The sequence below is a fragment of the Daphnia pulex genome, chromosome 7, assembly GCF_021134715.1.
Source record: "Daphnia pulex isolate KAP4 chromosome 7, ASM2113471v1".
NCBI classification, from domain to species: domain Eukaryota; kingdom Metazoa; phylum Arthropoda; class Branchiopoda; order Diplostraca; family Daphniidae; genus Daphnia; species Daphnia pulex.
In genome coordinates this window covers 10953165-10980166 of record NC_060023.1, presented here as the reverse complement: position 1 = coordinate 10980166, position 27002 = coordinate 10953165, and the positions used below count along the sequence as shown (strand labels likewise).

The following is a 27002-nucleotide window of genomic DNA, read 5'->3' as shown; positions in this document are numbered from 1 at the left end:
TGTCAAATTTATTTGAAAAATACGCCAAAATACACGCCCACTACCTTTTCCCTCATTACTTTTTGTTCTTTCATATATTTTAACTGGAATTTATTTGTTGGAAAATTGTCGAATTTTGTACCGGGTGGCGTCTCAAGGAGAGAGATATACTATCCATCCTTCCAGCGGATCGTTAGACGTGCGCTATCAACCATATCCTGCGCGGAACAAAAAACAAAAAACCCACCAAAATCGATCGGTCGGAGTGAAAACAAAAACAAAATATATTAGATCATTTCAAATATTATAAATCAAGTTATTGATGACTTTTGCGGGGGAGAAGAAAAATAAGCTCGTGGGAATTGAGTACAAATGAAGAAAACACAAATTAAGATTAAACGTCGAAATGTTTTTGTTCCTCATCAATTCCACATTCATTTTTAAAGAAAAAGGCCCTATAGCTCTATTTTTATGTATCATCTCTCTCTGCTGTATAGCCATTTCTAAATGTACCGCCGTGCTCGTTATAGTCTATAGGACCTGCTGTTATCTTATTTTTATTTACGGAAAAATACTTCACATAGTCACGCGTGCACCGGAGCAATTTTCCAATAGCCACGGCGGAATATTTTCATTTTTTTAAATTTTACAATCAAACCGCCCGCCATATCCCCCCCCCCTCACTCTTTTTTTTCTTAATTTTCATAATGAGAATGAATATTTGAAAAAAAATAAAATTTATCGCGGGGCTCGAATGTTATATTATTATTGGCCATTTTTTCAGAAAGTTCCACTCGTAAATTCCAGATCGGTAATAATATTTTTATGATGTCGAGGAATAGATAAATCACGCGCCGGTGTCGCTTTGATTGCGCCGGATCGCTTTTCCGTCCGTTAATTACGGCGCCAATTTAATTCAAATCAGGAAAATTAATTTTAGAAAAATTATACAAAAATGACGAGGCCCTGTTGGCCTTATAAAAAGAGTCTGATGAGGTTTCTTCCAATAAGGAATCGGTGGGTGGGATTAAATCTAATAATGGGCGGCATAAGTAAGCAGCAGCTCTCATTCATGAAAAGATATCCGAATTAAATGCTTATTCCACCGGGCTTGGATTATAATATTGCGCAACTTTTGTCCACATCGGTAACGCCTCGACGAATACCCGTGCGGTTCCATTCATCGCCCTGTACACATTCTCCGTCGCCATTGGTCCATTTTGATATGGAAGGGGGGGGGGAGAGATTTAGATCTAATGCGAGTATAATCACCTTATATATAAACGAGGGTCTAGCTCTTATTTTTCTCTCTCTCTCATTGTTGCGATCGAATAAAACGATATTTAATAACCGGATCTTATTCTTTCTCTTGCCTTTCAGACCAGAACGAAATGAATAGACACAAACATTTGGTGTCTCCCGACACCGGAACAATAATGCAACATAGTTCCACACTCTGTGATGGCATGACGTCATTAAAGCGACACGAAATATTATTATATAACCTAGATAAATATAATAATAATACAGGAAGGATGCGCGCTTGTTGATTCAAATATATAAGAATATGCAAAATTTCAACTTTAATGTAACTTATGTAAGCAGATGACCAATTTGATAGTCTACCGGTTGATGGTTCATTCTTGTATATACAACACACACACGTTTAAATGTGTATTTTGATGTAGCCAGCGACGACTGCCGGAGTTGAGCGATCATCCTCCAGCGCGTAGGTACTAGTAGAAAGAAGAAAATAACACAAAGTACATGGAAAATGTATATGCCACAGCTAACCAAAGTATCTTCTTCTTCTTCTATTCATATATATTTTTCTTCTTCTTACCTTTTTGTTGTTGTCAAGCGTCAAGTCATCCGTCATGGCAGCAGGTCATTGTCTTGACGTTTTCATCAGCCTCCAATCTCAGCATAGAGAGGCACAACAGTCGCCAGCACAGATACACAAGACCATCATGCAGTACTATACCACCCCACAAGAAATCAGAAAAATGACCTTTTAGGAAGATATGGGAGAGGAAAAAGATTTTGTGGTTAAATTCTCATTTTCTAGTCGAAATTAGATTCTCGTTGCAGTTGCCACAGGAATATAAAAATAGATAATCGGGTGAACTATTCTGTCTATATATCTTTTGATTTGAAAAATACAAACAACCAATATATAGAAAATATATAAGAGCTTATAATAATGGCGGATTAGATTTCCTTGTTAAATATAAAAGGGGGGATCTACTTTCTTCCCATATAACATCGAAAATGAGATAATTTCGGAATGAAACGAGACATTTTGATAAGCTGATTATACATAGACGTACTGTAGTAGTATACACAAGGAATTTGTCACGCTCCGACCATAGCTCTTTCTTTAAGAAGAAGAAGAATTACCTTTTATTTTTTAGAATTACCTTTTTATTTTATTTAAAAAATAAACGCGCCATCTTGGCGCTCTGTGACTAGCCCCTTCTCCATCAACTTCTTTTCCTCGGTTAGCAGCAGCAGCTCCACACAAACTCATTTTCTTCTTATATAATATTCGTGTGCTGCTCATCTTTTTTCCTCATCCTACAGCAGCCAGCCAGCAGCCAGCCAGTCATGTCTTTTATACCTACACCAGACTGTGAAAAAATACAGACAATTTCTCGAGCTAAAACATTTTCCCACGATCTTCTTCTGCAGTTCTGCCGCATCTCGGCCGCATCATTTCAATTAAAAAATCAACTTTGATGACGTTAAACGTATCGATCGCCACTTCTGCGTCGAAAAAAAAAAAAACTTTTTTATTGCGCTGTGATGAGATGATGATGTACAATGCAGAGTCAAACGTATATAGTAGTGCCGCATGTGCTATACATAAAAAGGAAGGAAATGTATAACAAAATGAGAAAAAATATATAATAAGAATATAATCAAAAAGCAGCAGAGGGGAGAAATGAAGGAAAAGTTGAATATTCGTTCACTCACCTGAGAGAGAGAAACGGCGTTTGATGAACGAGGTGGGCGTGTTTGGGGTTGTGCTCCGACTTGTGTGTGATGTCTCGGCCCGAAACAAAAAAACATCCAATTCCACAGCACAGCCATGTGGACGATATTATGTGTGTTGTATAGCTTCTTCTTTTTACCCAAAAACAAGTTTATTTCTCTCTTATATATTTTTTGGCCGGGGCCATCAGTTGATGACGCAACACTGTATATCCGTCATAAGGTGGTGTGTATATATACATGCGCGCCGAGGATGTATCCATCAAATCATCAGACAGCATCAATTATAAATATATACACCGCAGCCAGAAAAATAAAAACTCACCTGCTGGCCGATATATATGGACTCTATATTTCTCCCCAAAAATATAATAAAGATTAGAATCTGGTTTTTAGGATATAGTCCCATTTAGATCTATATACTGTACAGTATACAAACAGCAGTCCCTATTAAATACAAATAGGATAGCCATAGCTGTAGGTATTTTTCACCGTCTGTCTGTTTGGGTTAAATGAGCATCAGCCCATAAGAGAACAACCGGATGGCGCGCAACATCTGTCTCTTCCGGAACGGGGGGCTGAGCAGCACACCACACCAGCAATCCAATCATTTTGATATTTTTTACTCGTACACAGCTGAACTGTGAGCACATAAAATAGGTTACAACCTTTATTTTTTTCCCCCCTCATATACTTTAATTCGTTCTGTAAATATGTAATTTAATTTGACGGTAATTATTTGGTTTGACTTATATGCAACTTTGTGTATGTAACTTGACCCAATGGAAAAGTGTCTTATGGTTTATAAATAATCGGCTTCTTCTTAAGGAATTTATCGACTCGAATTTTTATATTTATAGGCCAGAGAAGCCTTATTATTATTTATTGCGTCATAACGTACTACATCTCGCGGCTATACACGCGTATATGTAGTAGGTGAAATTGAATAACGTCATACAGAACAAAAAAAAAAGACTAAAGAAAATTTCCGTCTAGAAAATAGGATCAAACGTGAAGGGGGGGGGGGAGAGACCAACGTGTTTAGCATATTAGACCATCAGGGTTTAAATATATACCGCCGTATAGCGTGTCTATACACTATGTAGGCCTCTACATGTACAAGAGTTGCCTTGGCAACCCTTGAATATCAAGTTTTGAAAAAAATATACGGTATATCTAATAAGACACACAAGCTAGGAGCTAGCTATAGTCTCTATTGCATGTGATTAAGTCCATCATCATCATTTTTTGGTTTCTTCTTCTTCTTTTGGCTACTGGCTGATGACTTTTTAAAAAGTCCCGCCATATTTTTTCTCGTCTCCAAAACATCCAGAGACACTTTTTTTGTTTTCTAGTTCCCACAGTGATAACATTATATAACATCGCCTTTAATGGACCATCAGAGCACTGCTGCCTAGATTATAAAGAACCAGGAAAGAAAAACCAAAAGAAATGTGTCCAACCCCGAAAAAAAGATGATGAAACTAACGACAATGGGGGGGAGAGAGGATTGTGTCGATCGCCCAAGATGAGGATCATGTTGTCGCCCCACCAGGAAAAAAAGAAACAAACCCGGAGACCAACACACACACACACGGAAGACCTATACACACACGGACAATGTATACTACGTGGGCCTATCGATATTATAGATGATGATGATGGCCTCCGACATCATTCATCACCAGCAACAAAATGGATCGATATCTCTGGCTACCTTTTCTCATAGACAAAAAGACCATTGATCAAAAAAGTGAACTTTACTCTCCTTGAAAATAACCCAATAAGATTTAATACACTACGTCAATTCCAACTCGGCCTATATACACAGTAATAACAGAGTACTTGATCATCTATTGTTGCACAGACAAAACAACAATCGTATACGTCCTATAATAATAATCTCAATTCAAAATAGCTCAACTGCTGTCCTGTGTACCGTGTAGTTAAGGAGATGGAAAACTGACATGCACAACTTCCTGTTTGTTCTGCTTACATTTAGATTACATCATATAGTATATACTATATTCTTTATATAAGAAAAATAAGCTCTCCGATTTTATATTGTTGTCGGCGGGACTTTTTTTGATCGTCCGCCGAGACATTTTGGGGGGACGAATCAGCTCCAGTGCTGGCCCAATATTATGAAATTATAAAGCATGTCTTCTATTGAGATAATATGTCTTCACATTCTATTCTTATATCAAAAGCGGACAAATGTCGGCGGGGGGAGGCCAGCCAATGGACACATACTATACAACATCCTGCGCGCCCAGCACAGAGAGACGCATATCTTTTGTTGTGACGGCCACACAATGCTGCCATTGTGTGTCTATGCCCGGCATTATATTTGTGTTGTGCTGTGCCCGGCACAATCCTCCATTGTGTGTCTGTGTGGACTTTGGTTGTTGCATTTCTTAATAATACAACAGATACAATGAAATTTCGGTCCCAATATTTCGGTATATTCTCAAGTTCAAAAGAAAACTTGACTTTTTGTGGTTGATATAGAAAAATCTCGGCCGTCCGGAATCAACTTTTTCACGGAATGCCTAAACGGCATCGTGTATATAAAGTCGACGACGCTGTGTACACACAACACAGAGAGAAAAATAATAAAAAAAGATATTCCATACGTTACACGACGGTACATAGAAAATAGACGAGAGAAGAAACAGCATGTGTGGAGAATAAAAGAGGAGAGTTCATATCCTACGATGATGCCGTGCCGGCCGGCAATTACGTTCGAACCGTCGTTCGTATATAGCAATGCGTGGGGTTGTCGTTAAAAATGGAAACTAGAGAGAGAAACAAAAACAAAAGAAGAACGAAAGAAGATGAAAAAATATTATCCAAACGCGGGGAAAAAAGGGCGCGCTGTTTATGTAATTTGATGACGATCGTATAATCTCATATTTAAGGTGCGCGCAGCACACATCTAGAATTAATAGACTTTAAGACTTTTTCAATTGGTTTAGATATATAAAAGAAACGGACCACTTTAGTATACACGGTGGCTCGTCAAATCTAACTTTTGATTAGATCGTCTAGAGAAAATCAGGATGTTATTTATGCTGCGTTTGTCGTATAATACGCGAATCTCCTTTGAGTGGAGAAATTTGATTAAAAAATTTAGAATGGGTTACATCTAATCATTATTAAAGAGATGTACTTAAAAGCGGAGTGGGGGAAGAGAGAGAGAGAGGATGGCCTAGATGTATCGGATGACGGCCAGACTTCCGCATCAAGGATATCTCTTTTTTGGTTATTTGACTCATCCGCCGCACTAGCTCGTGATACTTTGCGATAATTAAAAGTATCGGAACACACGCAACTCTTTGCAAGAGAGCTGAGAGCGGATTCATTATGAAACGCTCCGTGTTTAATTTTATTAGCCGAGTATCTTTTCTTATTTCTTTTTTTAAATTTTAATTTCTAAAAATGTTGAATGCAATTAGGAAATCTTTACTGCGCCCAAAAAATTCACTTTTCGATTATTTGTATTTTTTTTTTGGCTGGATTTCTTTTGTTTTCGTCGATTATCAATAAAACATGTTGTTTGATTATTTATTAATTATGAATTGACTGATCATTTGATTGCATGTTTCCCACGGCTCATTATTTAGACAACAGTAATTTCCGGAAAAAAAAACATCATTTCAAATTCAGATGATGATTCCCGAGTTTTACCTAAAAAGTTGTTGAAATGAGCGCTAGATGGCGCCTAGCGACGGCGACCATCAATACGGTTTTTGGAATATTGAAATTTGAAATCGTAAGCTTGGTTAATTAGAATAATATTCGTCTGCTGCTTTCGTTTGATTTCGCAGTTTCGAAAAAGCAATTACTCAATTAGAGACGAAGTTTCAGACATTTTTTATCGCAGAAAACTGAAAGGATCACTGGTTTGATGGAAACGTGGACGTGGCTGCAATAAGACTGAAAGAGAAATAGTACAAACAAAATAAAAATTTGGTCGTCGTGTGAACTTTGGTGTCGTGACTCCCCATGCTCTCCACTCCATGCTGTTTCTCAGATCAATAAAACTATGAATACTACGAATGGAATGATTTTGGGAGCTTATACAGAAGAGGTAAACCTGTCTCAAATTTAATTTGTGAAATGTTGGCATTCCTGACTAGCATTGTTCATGTGATTGCCCTGTCGATGCATGGTAATTTTGTTTGTTGGCCTACCGTGTAACCTTTTTCTTTTATTTGCAGATTTGCTGCCAGAGTCAGCCATCATAACCACTCAATATGCAAGTTTTTCGTGTGGAATTGTGGCACCAGCAACAATCTCAGGATCATCACTTGGGTATATTTGTTACTTTTATTCGTGCATGACCTGCTAGATATTTTAATGTTGTATTACTTGCATTAATGCAGTGTATTACATTTCATTCTCCCATTTATTAACAATTACAGTCTATCCAGTGTTTAATTTTCAACTTTTCCTGATTTAGTGATTTGTTATTCTGTCAATATTTTTTCGTAACCAATTTTCTATTATTATTTAGATAGAAAGCATCCCATGTGTAATTGGACTCTTCAGCTCGGATGGATGGAGCAACTGTGGATGCCTGGCTGATTTCCCAGGCATAAAGGTAGGAGACCAAATTGATCTCTATTCTTCCTTTTGGACAATATTTGGGTGGCTTTGATTATAAATCGTTACGTATTAGTCACGGAGTATGTTTATTCATTCGTGAGCTAGGCGGTTGACTGCCACTGTTTTCTCTCTCTTAAAAATCTCATTTGTCGGAACGACTGCGCACATCAGGCTTGTTTTGTTTTGTACTTTACAACTTTTTTCTGTGGGTAGACAACCATCACATTCGAAAATATTTGAATTTTATATTAAAAATTGTCCAACAAGACAATTTTTTGACTGAAAAGAACCTGCCGCCACACCGGCATCTCCCCGTTTTTTTCTGCAATGACAAAAAAGAAATAGCGGTGGCCCTTTTACTTTTTTTGTCGGAGGTGTCCATTCAAGTTGATTACCTTCGTTTATCTTTCGAGTATGTACGCTTATGTAGCCTCCGGCGTGAGCGCAATAAGTGCATCGTACCCATTGCATATAGTGCGCGGCCGCTTGTATAACAAGTTTCATTTGGGTCCGTCGACATTTCTCTTTCGCCATTCAACTACTTTTTCAAGATCACCTCATGTTAATGGCCGGCCACCTACTTCCATCAACCATTGATTGAACTATTTTTGTTTTTGTTTTTTCTTTTGTTTCAATTGGGCCAAAACTCTTGACATCAAGAAAATGTCGTGGCAGTTTTGCTGCATCGCAGATTGCCATCATTACACACAGGGACTCTTGTCATTTTTGGGTCGCTGTTGTTCTCTTTTCCCATTAACGAGATGTTGTCGAGCTCTACTGACCCACATTTTTTGGAATCGACGAAAAATCCCCGTGAATTTTTGGACAGTTTTTCATTCAATTCGTTTGAGAATAAATTCGATTTCACGTTGATTTCTCAATTTTCCGTTTGGCAAATTTCTGCCAAGATGAATAATCGTGTTCATCAAGATCTGCTGTTGCCGTGATGGATAATCTTTAGCCAGGAGTGTGTGTGTGTGTGTTTCTATGGATGAGATATATCTAAATAACGGCAGAGAAATTAGTCACGTCAAGTCGGACGAAACCTTTAGAGAGATTCGACAAAACGTTTCGCGGCGGCGGCGGAGCTATTTTACATAAGATTTGCATGTCTGTGGCGAGTTGTATCAGCACGCTGGATGGAATAATAAAGAAGCAAATCACCTGTGATGCTGCCCATTTGAAACGCTGCAGATGAGCTCGTACGGCCTTTTGGCCTCTGGCCAATAATATTAAACATCGAAAGTTCTTCTTGGATTTTATTATTTTGCAACTGAACTACATTTTTTCGAAAAATTATTTTTATTTTTCAAAAAATATTAAAAAACCAAATGATTTTTTCCCCCCCGTTTGTCTGTAATTTATTTCACGTCAGCAGTGCCGTTTGGAATTCCATTACGGCGACATTACAACACACACCTTTTAGATAGTTTGGAAGGAAAAACATCTGTCTCCCAACCCTTATATAGTCAAACTATATTCACGTAAGATACCACACCATACTCTCTCTCTCTCTCTCACTCACGCACAATGGACGACGGCCTTCCAGCTGCCGGAGCAAAGTCACGACCTAATTATAAACATGGGAAAAACAGCAGAGTTCTTATTATCCTGAAATAAAAATATGAATCACATGTTGCACCTTCTTAGAATAAATTTCAATCTAAAATTTGCTTTTTAAAATTTAGTCAACTCGAAATATTTCAAAAATTGAGAAATTTTAAAAAATAAAATAAAAAATCCTGCACGAAAAAAAAAATTCCCATTTTTTCGGCTCATTTGCATACATCATGTGATTCAACCGGCGTGTCAGCCCCAAATGGGCGCCATGCAACAGCAGCAGCATGCACGGCGAGCCGAGTCCCGTGTCTAGTTTGACCTCCGTGATGAATGGGTCCCACCGTGATAAGACCCATGCACAATAAAGAAAAAGGGTGAAAGTTGATGCCTTACATAATAAGGCAAACATAATTTGTCGAGCGGGGGTGTGTGCGGAGATCAAATTATAAAATGTGATATTTTTTGGTAGCCCCCCAAAACAACAAGCGCCAAAACGATCAATAACTGAAGATGACTCTTCTACTACACCATCCACAGCAGCCGTGCTCAATCAACTTGTTCTTTCCTGTGATGGCGGGATGTTTAAAAAACCCAAAAAATGTTATTTTTTGGAATAAAACTGGCGATGCCGAAATTCGTGACCGCGCCCACTCTTCTATTAAATTGCACGGCCGATAATGCCGTGGTGCTGCATCATTCACAATCTGACGGCAGACATCACATTTGATTCGAATTTTATTTTGTTTTCCAGCCAATTTCTCGTTGTAGATAATAATCAAAGACATTTTGGCAGCTGACCGGTCTCTTATATTTTTTTAAAGAAAAGGAGATGGACATTTTTTCGGGTCGTCTGCGATGGTTAAAAGAGACAATGATGAGACATTTGCGTGTTGTTTTTTCTCAGCTGCTGCTGCTATCCGGAGATATATCGCCACGAAAGGAACTTTCTATACATATCCGAGTTTTGTTTTGTCTAAAAAAAGATTTCGTTTAAGATTATGTCATGGAATGTCTCCCAAGAGTCGATTAACATTTTCTTAAGTTTCTGTTTGTGTGTGACCTTTTTTCGCTGCGCCAACGTGAAACCGCAGATTTAAACGTTTCCGAGGCCAATTTTCAGCCGCTTTGAATATTATTTTTCATGTGATAATGAAATGTTGAAGGTGTATTACGTACATATTTGGCTTTTCTGTTTGTTTTCATCGAGGTTATTCTTAATTTGATATCAAAGGGAGCGACGTTCGTTAAAAAACAAGCGGACTGAGAGATTTTTCTTTCAATTTTCATTTGAGAAGGTCACGAAAACGGCGGGAGCCGAGTTGCTCCAAGGCAGGAAACGAATAATGCAAATCATTTTTCTTTTTTTAAAAAAAAAGAGAAAAAAGATTTTCACTTTTGTTTCAGAGCGTTAGGTTATGAGAGTGTATTTGCATTTTCTCTCGAATAGCTCCGGGTTGTTCAATCAATATTGAAGGGAAGGGTCAAATATTAGTGAGTCGAGCCACACCTACCTGTCTGTCGAGTGCCATCTTCCCAAAGTATGACGCCAAGGAATTCAACCACAAATATAAGCTCTCACTTTCTATATTGGACTAAGAGGATCGATTTTATTTGACAAGGTGGCTTGTGTCGATTTCACTTTATTTTCAAAATAATTTACGATGGTCATAGATTCTGTCAAACGCCAATATCTTTTTTTCAGAAAATATTTCCACATTCTATTTTTTGATGGTATATTTGTGCTGATTTTTTTCCAAGGAAAAATTGGGCGAGAGAGAAAATGGTGGCTGTGGGACGGTAAAGGTTGTCTATGTGGGAAAAATGGTGAAATTTCTATTCGACCGGCCTGAGATTTCAATCGATAACGTTCGAATTTGTTTTCAATTTATATATTTTTTTTTCTTGTAAACCAATTGTTTGACCAAGTATTTATTATCCTCGATGACGTATAGAATTCCATAGGCGATCGTAGTTTTTTTTTTCATTTCGATTCGAGGAAAAAATTACATACGTGTATAGGGCGTGGTCCAGCCCGCACCAATTCCAAACATTTTTCGTTCAGTTCAAGGATCTTCTTTTTTTCGATCGAAATAATTTCAGTCAGTCGATGAATTCCCTTTCTACATTGAATGTCGCCATTTAGAGCAAACTCGATCTCCGTAATAGTCCCGACTTGCTGTCGATATTCACGATCGATAAATCGTTTTTTAAACGCGTTCAAATTACGTAGTAAATTTTTATTTCGTTTAATTTACGACTCTTGCCATCGCAAAGATGATCTTACTCTCCCGTATAACCCTAAACTTTTCCCTTTTTGTTTCAAACTGACCCCGCCCTTTCAATCGAGTCTATTATCGATAAAATGGGGCGGCTCTATTGATGACGTCATTTGGATTTCGCTCGTGATTGAATCGTTTATTTTTTCGCTCTCTTCAGCGTCACGCCTTTCAATTTCTCGTCGGCACAAAGGGGAAGAAAACACACACGTCGATGCGGCGGCTGCTGGCTCATCTCTTTGATACATTTAAATGGCGGCTCACGCCGATGAATTCATCGTGAATTTGAATTTTTAAATTTGGCGCCGAGTAATAAATCTCTCGTTACAATACCCGTTTAATTCCTTTGTCGTGATGACGTGATGGCGCAATTCAGGTGAATGTGTAACAACGTTCGGCAATTCTTGGATTAAATCATTTTTTGGTGTTTCAGGAAAAAATCGTGTGGGTAGAAATTCCGTCTGAATGTGAAAAATCAGATGGAAAAGGAATCAATCGATCTGTCGTTGAGATTTTGTTGTAAGATAATGACGGTGGGCGGAGATGGGCGTGAATTGGTAGTATCTAGAACAAAAGCGGTTGATAAGATTATGTACAGTATACCCGCAGAAAAAGGTCAAATTAAACGATCGAATTTTTTTCGGGGATTATTTCAAGTTAAACGTCGCAACTGGGCCAAGGCCATTACGTAATCTGGCGACTGCCGGACAATTTTTTTTTTTTCAAATATATGTCGAGCCGTATTTTATTCCAATTGCGTCATTACATGAATTTTGTTTTTCCTTAGTTGAATCATTTTTCTACCGACCGCAACAAAATTTTGTTCTGACCAAAAAGAAAAAATCTTTTTTGACGAGTTGATTATTGGCTTCCAAAAAAGAATTTCCCTTTTTTTTCTGTTGATTATATGCGTTCAACTAGTCCCCAGGGCCATGTATGTTCACATATGCGAGTCTTATGGACAAGCAAGGCCTTCAATTATCCACGAAAAAAAAAAGAGTCGACAGTTTGTAATTGCGGCCCACTCTACAATTTGCGCCAAGGAAATTTGAAAAGACTTTTGGGTTGTTATTTGTCAAAAAAAATGTTTATTGAGTATTTCAGAAAAAATAAAAATTGGCAAAAATAATTTATGTTTTCTGGGACACTGAGAAGAAAATGATAGGGACACTTTTAAATACATAAAAATGAAGAGGAAATTACAGGTTGTAAAAAAAAAATGAATTAAATTACAGATACTATAGAATTGTCATAAAAATACTTTTGCACCTAATTTGATCGTTATAGCTTACACAGCTCTGGATATAAATGTTGGAAGGAAATTTTTGTTCATTTAGATTTGAAGAGCTTCTGGCGCTTGATAGTCTGAGTAGGTTGGCTTCCTCATGGTGGCTTTACGGTGATTGACTTCGTATCCAGCGCCCAGCTTGTCCGGCACGGAATATTTGGCCGACGGTTTGATGTAGGTGTATCCTTCCTCGTCGACTCCGTAGCCGCTGCTGCTGGTGGCAACGGTGGACGATTGCGGTTCGGTGACGGTTTTGCCGGATTTGGCTCGAGCCGAGTAGAAATCCGCCCGGTAGAGCGGGTACATGGGGACGGAGTAATCCGGTTTATTGCCATACTCGACTACTTCTTCTTCTTGGGCGGCCTTTACGGTCGTCGTAACTGCCGCTTCGGTGGTCGTCACTTTCACCGGAGCTGCAGTGGTGGTGGTGGTGGTGGTGGTCCTATCGGGGTAGAAAGCGGGTTCGTCGTCGAATCCGTATTTATTCCGGGTTGGGTAATCCGGAACGGCTGGATTGCGATAGGAAGGCCTCTGATCAGCTGATGGATAGTAATACGACTGTTCCTCCGGCTTCTGCTGGACGGCGGAATTGTAGCCGGAATAAGCTGGCTGCTTGCTGGGGTAGTAGGGCGATGGATTGTAAGGTCCGGCTGCTGGCTGGCTGGGGTAGTTGTAAGCCTGTGGTGGTGCTGGAGCGTCTGTGGTGGTAACGGCCGGTTGACGTTGACTGTACTGACTGCCATCTGACATTTGATGTTGGTAGTTACTCTTGAAAGTGAAGTAATTGTTCTCGCCCTGGTAGCTGACGTCGGCCATGAAACCGGAATCCTTGTCCACTCGGTAATTGACCGTCTACGTACACATCCAGTCCCGTTCCAAATGATTTGATTATTATTTTCTTTCTGGGAAACAATCATCCACTTGAGCGCGGGCAATTTGAAACGATTAAAGTTCCAAATTTAATTGCGGGGCCCTCAAAAACCGGATAGATCAAAATCGACCAGCCTATTCTCAATTTAATTCGATTATATCCCCGAACTTTCTAAAAAAAATTTAGCGACAATCATATTCCCTGGAAAAAAATTTGAAACAAAAATGGCGGTACGGATCATCACCGCGGCGGTTGTGATTCTCCTTTTGTTTCGCTTTCGCTAGTCGGAAAATGATGATTGATTCACACACGAAGGAAGTTGGCTGCTGCTGCTTGCCTCCATACAGAAACGACACGTAACAGTATATTTCACGCTGGCTAATCGGCCGTGGAAACAAGAAAAGAAAAAAGGAAAAACAATATTCCATACTGTATACCATACCCGGTTGGTTATTAGACGCCCATATCACGTCGCGCAAGTTGGGCGCAAGGTCGAGAATTAAAAATATCATCAGCCATATTTTTTCCTTTTGTTTCCATGGCTCCTAAATAGCCCTCCTCCTGTTTGTTTGCTATCGTTATAAGGGATTCCCTCTAGACTTTTTTTAATTTTTATTTCAGTTGTTGTTCGTGACGTTAGAGAAGCGGGTAGGTGACGTCATTTTTTGGCACAATCATAATAACAGGCTGGAAAAAAATTTCGAGGTAATAATAAGAGCACTGAGTGTATAGTTAAGAAGAAAAGAAAAATCTTTTGTTAGAATGTCTATAGGCTAACTACGGGGCTATTAGAAACGGGGAGCTGAGCTAAAGAGGGTTCACGGGCGCAATAGATAGGCAGCGGATGCCGGTAATTATCATCAAGAGTTAACTCACGAGCCTCTTCTTCTTCTTCTTCTTCTTCTTCTCCGGCCTATAGAAATTGTGTTGTTCCTCTATACGGTCGATTCTTCTCTTTTCTCTTTACGCGCTGTGGCTGTGCAAGGACGAAACACACAAACAGTTTTGACTCTCACTTCCACAGCCTTCGCATGAATAATATCGTAACCGGGGCCGTACATCAAAAAAATGTTTTTTTTTTTCTTATTTTATTTTATTTTACGATACGATGGGCTCTCCTTATTCGTCTGTCGTAAAAGAAACTCTACTACTACTACCACCCCTAACAAACATTTTTGAATGGGCAGTATATGCAAAAACTCGGCGGCGCGAATCCTATCCCGCCCGTATCACAATTATTTTTCTATAAAGAAGAAAATTCGCTTTTTCTTTTAGGATTACTAACGTCGATTGCGACAGCAGGAAAAAAAAAAGCCAAGTATAGTAGGAAGAAAGTGTCGATCCAATTGCAATAGATAGCAGACGACGTTTCTAATATATAACTGGATAGGAGGAAACCCCCCGCTGCGAATTGTGCGGTTTGAACACATTAATAATTGAACATTTCTTTCCTTCTTTTACTATTTTCCCAATAAAAGAAATTCTATATGCGCATTTCTCTCCTCCACGCGATAGAAGAAAAGAGAGAGAGAAAGGAAATGTGTACAACGAAATGAAATTCAAGTCAGGCCTGCTGCTGGATAGACATAGCCAAGCACGACTTGCGCACCCAAAACTATGCCGAACCGTCTCTACGCACAACACATTTTCAAGTTTTTCAAAAAAAAGAGAATGTTGGGAATATTTTTTGAATTGATAAAAGAAAAGAAAATGGAGATGGACAGCTTACCTGGTGTCGGCCACCGGGCAGTAGAACTTGGTAGAGTCCCGTGGTCAAATGTCCATCGCGGGTTTCTTGTTGGCGATAATCATTGCCGGATGGCAAATCTTTGACTTCCCAACTGTACTGGTAGTAGGCGGGTACCTTTTTCACCCCGAGTAAAAAAACAGCATTACATCATCATCATCATTATCAAACTTTGGCTCAGGTAATTTTCGCGCGCACCGAAAGTGAAAACTACTTTGAATGAAAAATACCCCCCTGTCGGTAGCTGATTATTATTTCTAGAATCAATGTTTAATAATAAGAGGTTTTTTGTGTTGCGATGTTGGGAAATGATTATTATTCGTTGCCCAGGTGAGATTAGATATAACCCGCAAGTTTACGCCACGGAGAGAAAGAAAGTGAATCTCCTCCGACAGCAGCATGAATCAATTTAGAATAGATGAGAAATCGAGGTGAGTTACCTGGTAGTATTGGTCGTAATTGGCTGGCGAATAATAATCAGCCAGGCATTGCGTAGTAATCCAAAAGGCGGACAAGATCACAATCAACTGAAGTGTGGGATTTAAATACAAAAAGGAAAGAAAAATGAGAAAAGGGTTGTGACAATCTCTCTCTCACAGTGTGTCACGCGTAATCACCTGCTGCGGTCTGGCCATGATGATGCAAATATTCAATATTTTTCTTTGGGGAGGAAGGTAAAATAACTCTACAAGATAAAGATCAACCTATACTCTTCCAACTGCGAATCGACAGTAAGACAACCGAACGAGAAACGCGCTGCTTTTTATCCTATCCGACACGACCGCCAACTCTTATATAGTAGTACTCTCCTTTTCTTTTGGGAGCCCCCAGCAGCTGTTTTGATTGTACACGAGAGTCCCGAGCTCTTGTTGGTAGTACAGCACGTGAATTGGGCGGTTGGAGGAGGCTCTACTCTTTGCCTGGGGCTCGTTCAAAGCGGGAACAAAAAAGCGGGTCGCCACTAGATGGCCTTTTAACGCGGTTTGGCCGTATGTTTTGATAAGAATAAATCAAATCATAATTCACCACCACCGGTCGAAAAAAAAATAAAAAATCATCTCAGCCTTCAGCTGTCCGTGTTGTGTGCGCGTTTAATGGCTCAATCGCCCCCCGCCAAATAACACCTTAATCATATAAGCGGCGGCGGCCGCGCTCGCGCTTCGTGTTCGATGGATATTAGTCCGAGTGGATAGCCGCAACAACGGGGGGCGAGTATGATCCAATTTTCAGCTTTTACTTAGAAGCGCGCAGGGGCGTGAAAGAAAGAAAAAAAACAACCATTGTGCAACATTATTATCATTATTTCGGTAGAGTTCCACCAAACAATGAGCTATTGCTGCTACTTGATGGCGTCAAAGGTAAATAAATTCAAACCCCCCCCAAAAAAAACATTTTCATAAGTAGAAAATGAAAATGATTATTTGAATTTTTCGGACGATATAAAGTGGGTCAAGTCCGTCTTGTATACGGACGAGATGGTGCAGACCTATGGCTGGCGATCTTGAACTGTCGAAGAGAGAATAAAAATAGTTGCTGCTGCTGCTGCTACTGCAGGTCGTCCTATTATTCTCTTTTGTCTTTTAGAATAGAATGCGATGTTCACGCGTGCACAAAGGCGTGTCCGTTCCATAGAAATGACCGGCGCTGGCTGCTGTCGTTATACTATGTATAGAAGTCATTATTTACAACGCTGAGAGAGAGACCAATAAAACAATTTAATGGGGGGGGAGGTCGAACGACATTGGCAGCCGAACAAAAGAAATAAATTTCAAAGAATTTTTTTGTTTGTTTGAAAAAACAAAAGTGAGAAAATCGAACAGCTCGGCCAGTGAAATAATTTGTAATTTTTTCTTATTGAGCTCCCACCCGTTATCTAATAATAATAAAAAACAAAGACAACATTTATTAATCAAGTGTGATGCTATTGTTATCCGTTAATAAGCCAGGGAAAATCTCAATCAACACCTTTAGCTGGTACCATATTTTTATTGGATGGAAATAAAAGAAAAATGATTTAGGTCAAGTTCTCAGCGTGACTTTGACATCCTCCTTCGTTTAAAAACGTGTAAATATAGTAGATTTGCGACCGATAATAAAAAAAAAAATATATAGTGGGGCCGTTCTAGGGCTACCGGACGGCGTTAACACTCGAATGACCAGTCCCGCAAAAGGATCTTCAACTACACAAAAACCAATGCCGAGTCATTTCACGTGTGTGGGAAAAAATTTGTCCGGTCGTGCAAGTTTTACAATAACGTCACGAATCGGCCATCGATGCGGTCTAACGATACGCACACAAATGTGTGTCTGTATTGTTATTATTATTTTTCCTTGATCATTTTTGTTTGAATGGCGATTTTTTTGGGAATATCCTATTTTTTTTTCTTCACAATGGCGCGCGGTGATTTTGGGCTATGTGCAGAGAGAAACAATTTCAAATATGGCCAGCGCCTTTTCCAACTCCCCCAAAAAAGAGAATAAGGCGTTGCCACTCGGCAGCAATTTCGCCAAACTGTCATTATTCTAACATCGGGTCATTATATAAATACATACGCAAAGTCATTTCGCCAGTTTAGAGGACACGGACTCGACATTTTCCGAAATTCGTATACAACCACACACACCACATTTATATACACTCGAGGGCTGTATGTAACAACAGAGAAGGGATCGAGTTTTTTAAAAGTCTGTGCTAGAGAGCTATAGAGAGAGAGGCCAAATGATTATTATTTCCACCGGTAATTTTAAATTATATTTCGAAAGCGGTGCTGCGCGCCAAATGTCAAAGGTTAAAAATTTTGTTTTTTCCCGCCGTTCTCTCCCATTTTTTTCCTAGCCCGTCTCTAATAACACTGAGCACATTAAGATTACGATGCGATTCATTGCCCAATTAATTGCGATAAAGCAAAATGGATGGTTTCGGCGTTCGAATGTCATTTGAGGCCGGGTCATAATTTTCTGGGTTTTAGTTCATTGAATTTTAAAGACAAATGTGGGCGGAGTTATCGGTGGGTTCTGGTTAAACGTAAGAGAGGCCCAGTGATTTTAATTATTCAAAACGTCGTGCTGCTGGCCGCCCACCGATTGATCAAATCAGTCGGCTGGAAAGCGCTCCCCGCTGCTCGCCATGTCGTTGATCATTTCCCAAAAGTTTTCATCTTTATCTGGTGTTCTGGATGTTGGCGAAAGCAAAAGTTGGTTTAGTAACGGCCGCAATCATCCATCAGACTCTGGGGAATTGGGATTTGTAAAGTGAAAACAATGTGGGGGTGACCACCTTATTTTCCACGTTTTACATGCAACTATTGGCAAGTTACCAACTAGAAACTCCTTGATGATAGACGACGAGTCACCGACTTTTGCATAATATTGGGTGTAATAAGGTCAGTCTTGTACGAAAAAGGATTGAGCAAATATTATTTTGTTTCTGTAAATATTGATTTTTTTCCATCATTCATCTATTCAAATTCAAAAAATAGAAGGTAGGTATTTATATAACTTTCTTTGCGGATTTGGTTTTTGGTCTCTCAATCACGCTGCTGGTTGCATGTCCTTGCTAACAGGTGGCGTTGGGGGTTAATTGTCTTTTTGCAGAAATAATAGACACGGCGACCATGTCGATCAAAGTTGTCCTTTTATCCACTCTCGTCAAGGTAATATTTTAATAATATCTGGGTTGACAGTCGCTTTATGCGTTAACCACATTTTTTGTGTGTGTGTGCAGAGATTGGAGAGATACCAGGGTGAGAGCGCAGTCTTATATGGCATTAAATCGGTCAAAACTGTGACAGTCGTGACGTTCCTCAATCAACAGAAGGACGATGAAAACTACGAAAATATACTGCCCGCTGGGCTAGAGAGAATTGGAGCCTTTGGTCACAGACTGGATGAAATCAATTCTGATAATGATGTAGCTTTGATTCAAGACGAGAAATTGAAGTGCTACGTACAAGACAAAGATGATACTTTCAAGAATGTTCCTTTCAAAACCGTGGAGAGTGTTGACCTGGCCACGCTGAGAATACAGACAAAAATTGCTGTACAGCTTTCGGCAAAGGAAGAAGAAACAGATGGATTCCTCGACAAGCTCTTGGACAAAATCAATTCTGATGCAGCTTCATTTGTGATGGACAAGTCTAGGGTTGTGCTCTCATGCAGCGGTGACAAATCAATACTGCATGGGGCTCCACAAGATGTCAACGTTGAAGAACTTACTACATACATTCAAGAAGAAGAGGATGAAGAAAATGTCAAGGCCAAGAAAAGATCTGTCGACAAAGATGTCACTCTGCTCTTCAAGCTGTTCTGGTCAACCGTTCCAGAAGATGCATCTACAGGTGTTCCACAGTGTGCACCCCTGATCTATCATCAGCGAAGTATGACAAAGTTAAATGCTGATTTCCAAGAAATCTTTTTAATATTAAATTCATTTTTCTAGGAAGTAGTATGGTGTTCTGCCTCTCCTTTGATACAATCTCTGTAGTTCCTTGGTCTGACCCGGCAGAAAATATTGGGCCAATTCTCTGCATGGCCATGACGCGCCAACTCAAACTCATCATGGAAGATTTGAAGGAACAGCAACGTCACACATCTATCCGAAACATCGAAATCCCCAAAATATTCCATTTTTATCCCGAATCATTGCAGCATTACGTTACGTTAGTCTATCATCCGCAGAGGAGTGAAAAATCTTTAGGTATTTTTCAGAATTATCCATTATTTTACATCAACTGCAAATGTGAACAAAATCATTTTATTGCAGAGGATTACAGGAAAGAAGTCCACCAGTGGCTTGATTTGCCACTGATCCGCCCGGTGTTCAAACGTGGAAACAAGCACTGGTTCCAAGAGGATTACGAAAACAATCGCCAGTTGATCAACACGCATATGGGTCTCAACTTGTCTGGTAGCGATGTCGCTCTTGTTCAGGGTAGATACGCTTACCATCACTACATGCAAGATAATTTCGACGATAACGGCTGGGGTTGCGCTTATAGATCACTCCAGTCCATTATATCTTGGTTCCGGTAACGCTGTTTGATTTCATTTCAATAACTTTACATTTAAGACTAATGTCAATCAACTAACTACAGGCTCCAGGGGTATGCGGATCGCACGGTTCCAACACATCAAGAAATCCAGCAGTGTTTGGTAGATATTGGAGACAAACCACCTAGTTTCGTGAAATCTAGACAATGGATTGGATCAATGGAAGTTTCATTTTGCCTTCAGACGCTGATCGGTATGTCGAGTTATTAAAATGACGCTTTACAACATCTAGTATAAAATATTTTTCCCGGAATCTAGGAGTCGAATCGACTATTCTTAATGTGTCGAGTGGCGCCGAAATGAGTTCAAAAGGACGGCAACTAGCCGAACATTTCCGGACTCATGGAACACCCATCATGATCGGTACGTCATCATTAGAGGAACTTGTTTTGATTCCTCTATGAACTTTATGTTTAAATTGTTACGCTTTTGTTTGTAGGCGGTGGCGTTCTGGCCCACACCATAATTGGTATCGATTATAACGAAGATACGGGTGACGCACGATTCCTCATATTAGATCCGCATTACACTGGAGGTGAAGACTTGCGAGTTATTCAGAACAAGGGATGGTGCAACTGGAAACCGTCGAGTTTCTGGAAAGCCGATTCCTTCTACAACATGTGCCTGCCACTAAGACCCACCACTTTTTAAAAAGAGATGAAATGTTTGGGTGGTATTTATCAACATTGTTTCCTCCCGCCTCCGCAGGAAATGTTAATTGTTGCTTCCATATTGAAATTTTTTCTTTATTGGCTTGGTGCTGTTTAATCTTTTAATAAATCCATAAAGGTGGGCAAGTTTATTTGGGTAATCCAACAACTACATTTTATTATTTCTTTAAACTTTTTTTATTTATTTTATCTTTAGGTTTGCTTAGTTAAACAAACACAAGAAGAAGGACAACCGAGATTTTGAATTTTTTCAGGTCAGTTTCTTGTTTAATGTTCACAAAGTCACAGTCTGTTTGAGTCGAGTATTAATTCAGATAGACGCTCAGCGATTCTTTTGTATGTCAGGACAGTAGAATTTATCTCGGCGGCTTATCGAAGGTGCAGCTCGAGAAGAAAATGAACTTCGACAAGGCTAAATCTAATATTAAATGTAAGCACACAATAGTGGGGGGGGGGGGGAATTGAGGACACATTTTCGAACAAAATCAATTATTAGATAAAAGACTTTGTAACCTGAGCCGAGAGAAAATACGTGGGAAAATAATTTCATGGGGAACGTATAAGATTTTTATGGCGAATCCAATAGATGGTGCTTTTCAAAAGAAAAAGAGAGAAGGCGATTCTAGCGAAATATGTGCGGTTGCGCGCTATATTCCGGTTTCTGGTTACGTATCTTGTTTTTTTATTGTTGTTATTTAACTGGCCTTGTTTTCGTCTTTTAACTCTTGGATTCCTATCAGCAAACATGAACTCGCAGTCTGATGACCTTCTCGGAGGAGCTGTTGACGATCACGTTCGCCCATTCGATAAAATTAGGAGACTTGTTTATCGCCAACTGATTAATTCGGTCCCTTTTGCGATGATCGCCACAAGATCTAGGCGAATTTTTCTGGCTAGTTCGAGATTATTCCAGTTGATATTTTGTTCAGTTATTACAGAAATCTGTCACTATTTTACAGGATAATGGTAGGAAAAAGGCGCCACATAATTTTGTGGCGCAAGGATTTTCACATTGAAATTTGACGATGACGTTTACGAGCGTCATGGAGTAATTGGAACGCGGAGAAATCCAAGAACCCTAATTGGATTTTCCATTCGACTAGTCCCGGCCATTTGAAGCTCAACTTTATCGCACCCCTGCTGCCTTACTTTGCATCCGTTCGGAATTCAGCCAGCAGCAGCCAGCAGGGAAAGAGCCCGTGAGACAAAACAAGTCAACTTGAGAATGGCAACCGTGGAACCGCGGCGGGGTCTATTATTGATCCGGCCTCGGGAGAAACCGGCTCTGCTGTCTCGTTCACGTTACCAACCCCCCACGCTTTTCCTTTCTTGAAAGCCGGGACTGTCTGGTAGTAACTGGAAATGTCTGGTTTAGCTTTCGTTGCATCAGCCGGTTCGTGGCTTTCACGTGAGCGTGAATACGGTTCTTTTTTTTGCAGGCAACCAGTATCCCATTGGATTGCCCTATATAGTCAAGCAAAAATAGCAGCTCGTTTCGCCTCACCTGAGCAAATAGAATTCAGCCAATTCTATAGAAATGTCAAATTTGCTGACGTAGTTTCACATTTCTATTGAAATTTTTGTCGACATAATCTACTAAATCAAATTGCGGCAATCTGATAATCTTGTTTCATAAAACCTGTTTTTAAACAACCCAATTTGTTTGGTGTTGTAGTTTTTGGGGTCGTGTTCTTTTTCGGATGACAAATGTTGTTGGTACGATAAGAAATTTCCCTTATCAGTTATGAAATTAATGAATGAATATTGTGTACACGGAATACTTTGGATATTTGTCTTAAATTGTCGACAAGAATTGAATGTAAGTAAAGAAATTTTAAATTGACAAATTTTTTAGCAAGTCACCGATGTCGCAATTGTATTGCAAAACGTTGGCGTTCAATTTCTAATTTTTTTAAGGGCTGATCGTTCTGCCAGACACCGCGCACCGTGATGAGTCCTAGCTGCTATAAACTAGAGAACGGGACCGCGATCAGTCTTCATTCAACGTGCGACCGCCACCGGGAGCTGACGTATTTCCTGGATTGGTTTCAAATCGTCAGTCTAAAGGTTCATCTCTACTCATCCGATCATGGTTCACAAGGTGAGTTTTATATCGTAAACTGTTTGTATCAAGACTTCCGGTAGTACATCACTGTTATTTAAAGTCCTTATATGGGTCTTCCGAGTTGCGGAAGGATCTTAAAAAAGTATTTTTAGCCGGCATTTACGCAAGGGAAATGAAACGATTCCTGTCGCTTTTATTTGGGCTGGCGTGCGTAGTGTACGTACGGCGCCGGCAATCGATATGCGGCGGGAAAGTGGGGTATTGCAGCGTGCAGTTTTTCAGACGTTCGTGATGACCTTTTACTTTGACTAGGCGGGGCTTTGATGTTGTTGACTGTACATGGAAGAAAACTGATGACGTTTGATTTTAATGAAAACATTATTTTTGGTCAATCAGGATCATTACGAAACCGTGAACGGAGATGAAGCAGCGCCGTGGGTCAAAGAGTCCACGATAAAGATGGTTGACAGCCAACGTAATGCCCTCGATCCTGTCATCGTGTGTCAACGTGACGAGAATATTGAACGCGGCAACTGGTCCAACAAATTGGAATTCATCCTCTCCTGTTTCTCGTACGCTGTGGGTTTGGGAACTATATGGCGGTTTCCTTATCTATGGTGAGCTCGTGATTTCCTTTTTATTTCCAGCTAAAAAATCATTTCGTCATTTAAAAAAGTGAATTTCTGTTTTGTTTTTGGGTTTCAGTTATCGCAATGGCGGTGGAGCCTTCCTCATTCCGTACGCCATTATGTACGTCTTTGCTGGATTACCTCTGTTCTTTTTTGAACTATCGTTCGGGCAGTATGCCAGCGAAGGTAAGATGCCAGTTCACAATCACAACTTTCGAATTTATTTTTAAAAAATAATTTGGGAAATTTCAGGTCCCGTAAGCATTTGGAAAGTAGCTCCGATCTTCCAAGGTAATGTCATCAAAATAAATAAATAAAATGATTGACCTTGATGAAAGAGAAGATTAAAAATACCGGAAATGTTCAAAGAAGTTGAATGTTAATATTATTTTTCCACAGGAATCGGATACGCAATGTTTCTCATATCATTCTTCATCGGCATCTACTACAACATGGTGGTCGCATGGTCGTTTCGATACTTGTTTGCTTCCATGGCGGCGGTCCTTCCATGGACGTCATGTGATAATGTTTGGAATACTAAGAGTAAGTCCGAGAAAGTAAACGAAACCAATTTTAATGAAATGAATGACCAATATTTATGTGTTTAGATTGCCGCGATTTTGATTTCAAAAACTGCACATTATTGGAAGGATTAGTCGATTCTGATAGAAACTGTCACATCAAGTCAGAGACCAATGCCTCTTTTTGGAATGAACTGGAATTGATGAAAAACGCCAGCAGGCTTCCTGCAGATGAATATTTCCAGTAAGTAAAATTTCATTATCTAAAATAAACAAATCATTTTCCTAAACTTTCAATTATACTTTACAGCCACCGAGTTTTGCACATCAGCACTGGTATCCACGATTTAGGACCCATTAACTGGGAATTAGCACTGTGTCTGCTCCTCGCCTGGGCCTGCGTCTTCATGGTACTTCTTCGAGGAATCAAGACTTTTGGAAAAGTACGAAAACAAATTTCCAGTTTATAAATATGGTTTTTAGACTAGAAATTTAAATTCTGATATCGCACTCTAGGCAGTTGCCTATTTTACTCTCGAAATTTAAATTCTTATATTTTCTCTAGGCAGTATATTTTACTGCTCTATTCCCCTACTTGATCCTGACCATTCTGTTGATTCGATCAGCCACACTACCAGGATTCATGGACGGCATCATGTTTTACCTGACTCCGCAATGGGATAAATTAACGGAAGCCAGCGTGTGGGGAGACGCAGCCATGCAAATCTTCTTCTCTCTATCGCCCTGCTGGGGAGGATTGATCACACTGGCAAGTTACAATCGATTCCACAACAACTGTTTCAGGTAACAATAAAATTTTAAATAAATAACAAGATTCATTAAGTAACAACAACTTTTTCAATAACGCAGGGATGCCGTAATTGTAGCAACTGGAAACGTCTTGACAGCTTTCTTTGCCGGATTTGTCATCTTCGGTATCATTGGATTCATGGCTTTTGAACTGGGAACTACCGTCGATAAAGTTGCCACTCAAGGTAGTATAATTAATTTATAGAATGTATAGTTGGAGAACCGTCACCAATAACTGTCAATTACTTTAGGAGCTGGACTTGCATTTGCCGTCTATCCGGAAGCAGTAGCTCGACTGCCGATCGCTCCTTTGTGGTCGATCCTCTTTTTCGTCATGTTGCTGACGCTCGGTCTCGGAACTCAGTTCACCGTTTTGGAAACTGTGGTTACAACAATTGTTGACCTGTGGCCGCATAAACTTCGCGGAAGGAATCACAAGTAAGTTTCACGCTCTACATTTCCAGATTTTCTCAAAATTCACGTTTTTATTTTGATAGGTGGGTGCTGCTGGCCTGTGCTACCATCATGTTTCTTCTTGGACTCGTTATGTGCACTGACGGTGGCATGTACGTCTTACAATTGATTGATACTTATGCCGCTACTTTCTCCGCGTTGATCATCGGAATGACGGAAGTTTGCGTGATCGCTTGGCACTATGGCGTTGATCGATTTCTCGATGACATCAGAAACATGCTCGGTCATGACGCACCTCCACGCTGGTACTGGCGATTTGTATGGAAATTTTTCACGCCAATCATCATCGTCGTAAGTTAGTTTAAAATTGTCCAGTTGACTTGTCCATAAATAATGACGTTCACGGAATTCTTTCTTACAGGCTATCTTGATTTTCACTCTGGTCGACTTCAAAACGCTGACGTACGGCGATTATACGTATCCCATGGAAGCCACTATCCTAGGATTTTTCATTGCTTTATCGTCTGTGTCTATGGTTCCTATCGTGGCGACCTACAAGATTCTCCAACTCGACGGTCCAATTGGCGAGGTAAATTTAACCGTGTTCTTTATCTCTGCTGGATCGGATAAATTTGTAAAAACTCGCTGACCCAATTTCTGTACTTTTCAGCGCGTTCGGATTCTGTTGCAACCGACTAGCGATTGGGGTCCTGCATTGCAAGTTCATCGCATTGAGTGCGGTGCACCGACCCACACCGACTCTCAAGTGCCGTTGACTTTACCCAATTGTAAATGTACGTTACCATTACAGATTTTTAATTGCCATTTGTTGTTGAGTTAATGTTGGTCTTTGGGTTTTTGCAGTTGACGACCTTGAGCTGGAGTTGGGTACGGTTCTGGAACACGACTCTGAAAATGATAACTGGATTAATATGAAACCCACCAGACCGAACTGAATCCTTCACCCCCAAGTATCGACAGCATCCAAACCACTGCACTCGATCATAGAGTCTTAACTTTATAGTAACAGATTTCTCACGTTCAATTCACCCGGTGGAAAGGATCGTATCCTACAAGTCACATAATCTCAATTATCTGTATAGCTTGTTCCATAATCCAATGTGTTAATTGTAATTCATTTGTGTCCTCTGCTGTTTCGACGCAGACTGGCCATCCGACATGTTGCAAAGCATTCTGAAGATAATGTATCTAATAAGGTGATATCCTAGACATATTACGACAAACGTAAATTTTTTGGCTATTTTGCATAATGTTTATAAGGAATGTTCGTTGACGCAATCTTGAATCAAGATATCGTGTGACGAAACATTTAAAAAAATCGTTTTTGGCGGTTTCCATTGCTATCATCAAACGATGAACATTCAAAACTCCTTTCATAAATATCGCTGTTTATTATAGAACGTGAATTCACTTGAATATCCAGAGCATTAATTGTTATCATGGGATTTCAAAGTATACAATACATATGTTTAACAAGATCTATTCATTTTGAAATG

At 39.7% G+C, this 27002-nt stretch overlaps 3 protein-coding genes across 4 annotated transcripts; 2 read left to right on the top strand and 1 right to left on the bottom strand.

The window, feature by feature from the left end:
- The first annotated feature begins 6798 nt into the window (after window positions 1-6798).
- On the top strand, window positions 6799-21186 carry LOC124198537 (ufm1-specific protease 2-like). The gene is made up of 10 exons (XM_046594406.1): window positions 6799-7066; window positions 7197-7290; window positions 7497-7579; window positions 18890-18979; window positions 19051-19702; window positions 19765-20022; window positions 20089-20353; window positions 20420-20568; window positions 20634-20738; window positions 20815-21186. The coding sequence occupies exons 2-10, from the start codon at window positions 7233-7235 to the stop codon at window positions 21024-21026; spliced, it is 1872 nt and encodes a 623-aa protein (XP_046450362.1). The 5' UTR covers window positions 6799-7066; window positions 7197-7232; the 3' UTR covers window positions 21027-21186.
- Window positions 12702-16168, bottom strand: LOC124198538. 2 transcript variants are annotated; one of them, XM_046594408.1, is made up of 5 exons: window positions 15944-16168; window positions 15767-15853; window positions 15309-15443; window positions 13476-13560; window positions 12702-13406 (listed from the first exon to the last, which is right to left on the bottom strand). In XM_046594408.1, exons 1-5 carry the CDS (start codon window positions 15959-15961, stop codon window positions 12754-12756), a joined length of 978 nt encoding a protein of 325 aa, XP_046450364.1. In that variant the 5' UTR covers window positions 15962-16168; the 3' UTR covers window positions 12702-12753. The 2 variants fall into 2 exon arrangements, with proteins under 2 accessions (XP_046450364.1, XP_046450363.1); XM_046594407.1 differs by having other exon boundaries at window positions 12702-13560.
- On the top strand, window positions 21023-26984 carry LOC124198535 (sodium- and chloride-dependent glycine transporter 1-like). The gene is made up of 16 exons (XM_046594405.1): window positions 21023-21164; window positions 21243-22865; window positions 22964-23147; window positions 23508-23728; window positions 23817-23926; window positions 23993-24031; window positions 24140-24283; window positions 24349-24505; window positions 24572-24704; window positions 24827-25065; window positions 25132-25256; window positions 25323-25509; window positions 25569-25836; window positions 25907-26074; window positions 26156-26279; window positions 26350-26984. The coding sequence occupies exons 3-16, from the start codon at window positions 23136-23138 to the stop codon at window positions 26439-26441; spliced, it is 2019 nt and encodes a 672-aa protein (XP_046450361.1). The 5' UTR covers window positions 21023-21164; window positions 21243-22865; window positions 22964-23135; the 3' UTR covers window positions 26442-26984.
- The last annotated feature ends 18 nt before the right edge of the window (window positions 26985-27002 follow it).

What these genes read in the sequence shown, in the direction of transcription:
- LOC124198537 (XM_046594406.1), top strand. Translation starts at nt 7,233, where the DNA reads ATGCAAGTTTTTCGTGTGGAATTGTGGCACCAGCAACAATCTCAGGAT. An exon ending in TTTTATCCACTCTCGTCAAG is followed by an intron (nt 18,980 to 19,050) that starts GTAATATTTTAA and finishes GTGTGTGTGCAG; the next exon opens with AGATTGGAGAGATACCAGGG. An exon ending in TTGCCTTCAGACGCTGATCG is followed by an intron (nt 20,569 to 20,633) that starts GTATGTCGAGTT and finishes CCCGGAATCTAG; the next exon opens with GAGTCGAATCGACTATTCTT.
- LOC124198538 (XM_046594407.1), bottom strand. An exon ending in ATTACGACCAATACTACCAG is followed by an intron (nt 15,444 to 15,766) that starts GTAACTCACCTC and finishes GGGGTGAAAAAG; the next exon opens with GTACCCGCCTACTACCAGTA. An exon ending in TGCCCGGTGGCCGACACCAG is followed by an intron (nt 13,561 to 15,308) that starts GTAAGCTGTCCA and finishes ATGTGTACGTAG; the next exon opens with ACGGTCAATTACCGAGTGGA.
- LOC124198535 (XM_046594405.1), top strand. An exon ending in TAATGTTTGGAATACTAAGA is followed by an intron (nt 24,284 to 24,348) that starts GTAAGTCCGAGA and finishes TTATGTGTTTAG; the next exon opens with ATTGCCGCGATTTTGATTTC. An exon ending in GAATCAAGACTTTTGGAAAA is followed by an intron (nt 24,705 to 24,826) that starts GTACGAAAACAA and finishes TATTTTCTCTAG; the next exon opens with GCAGTATATTTTACTGCTCT.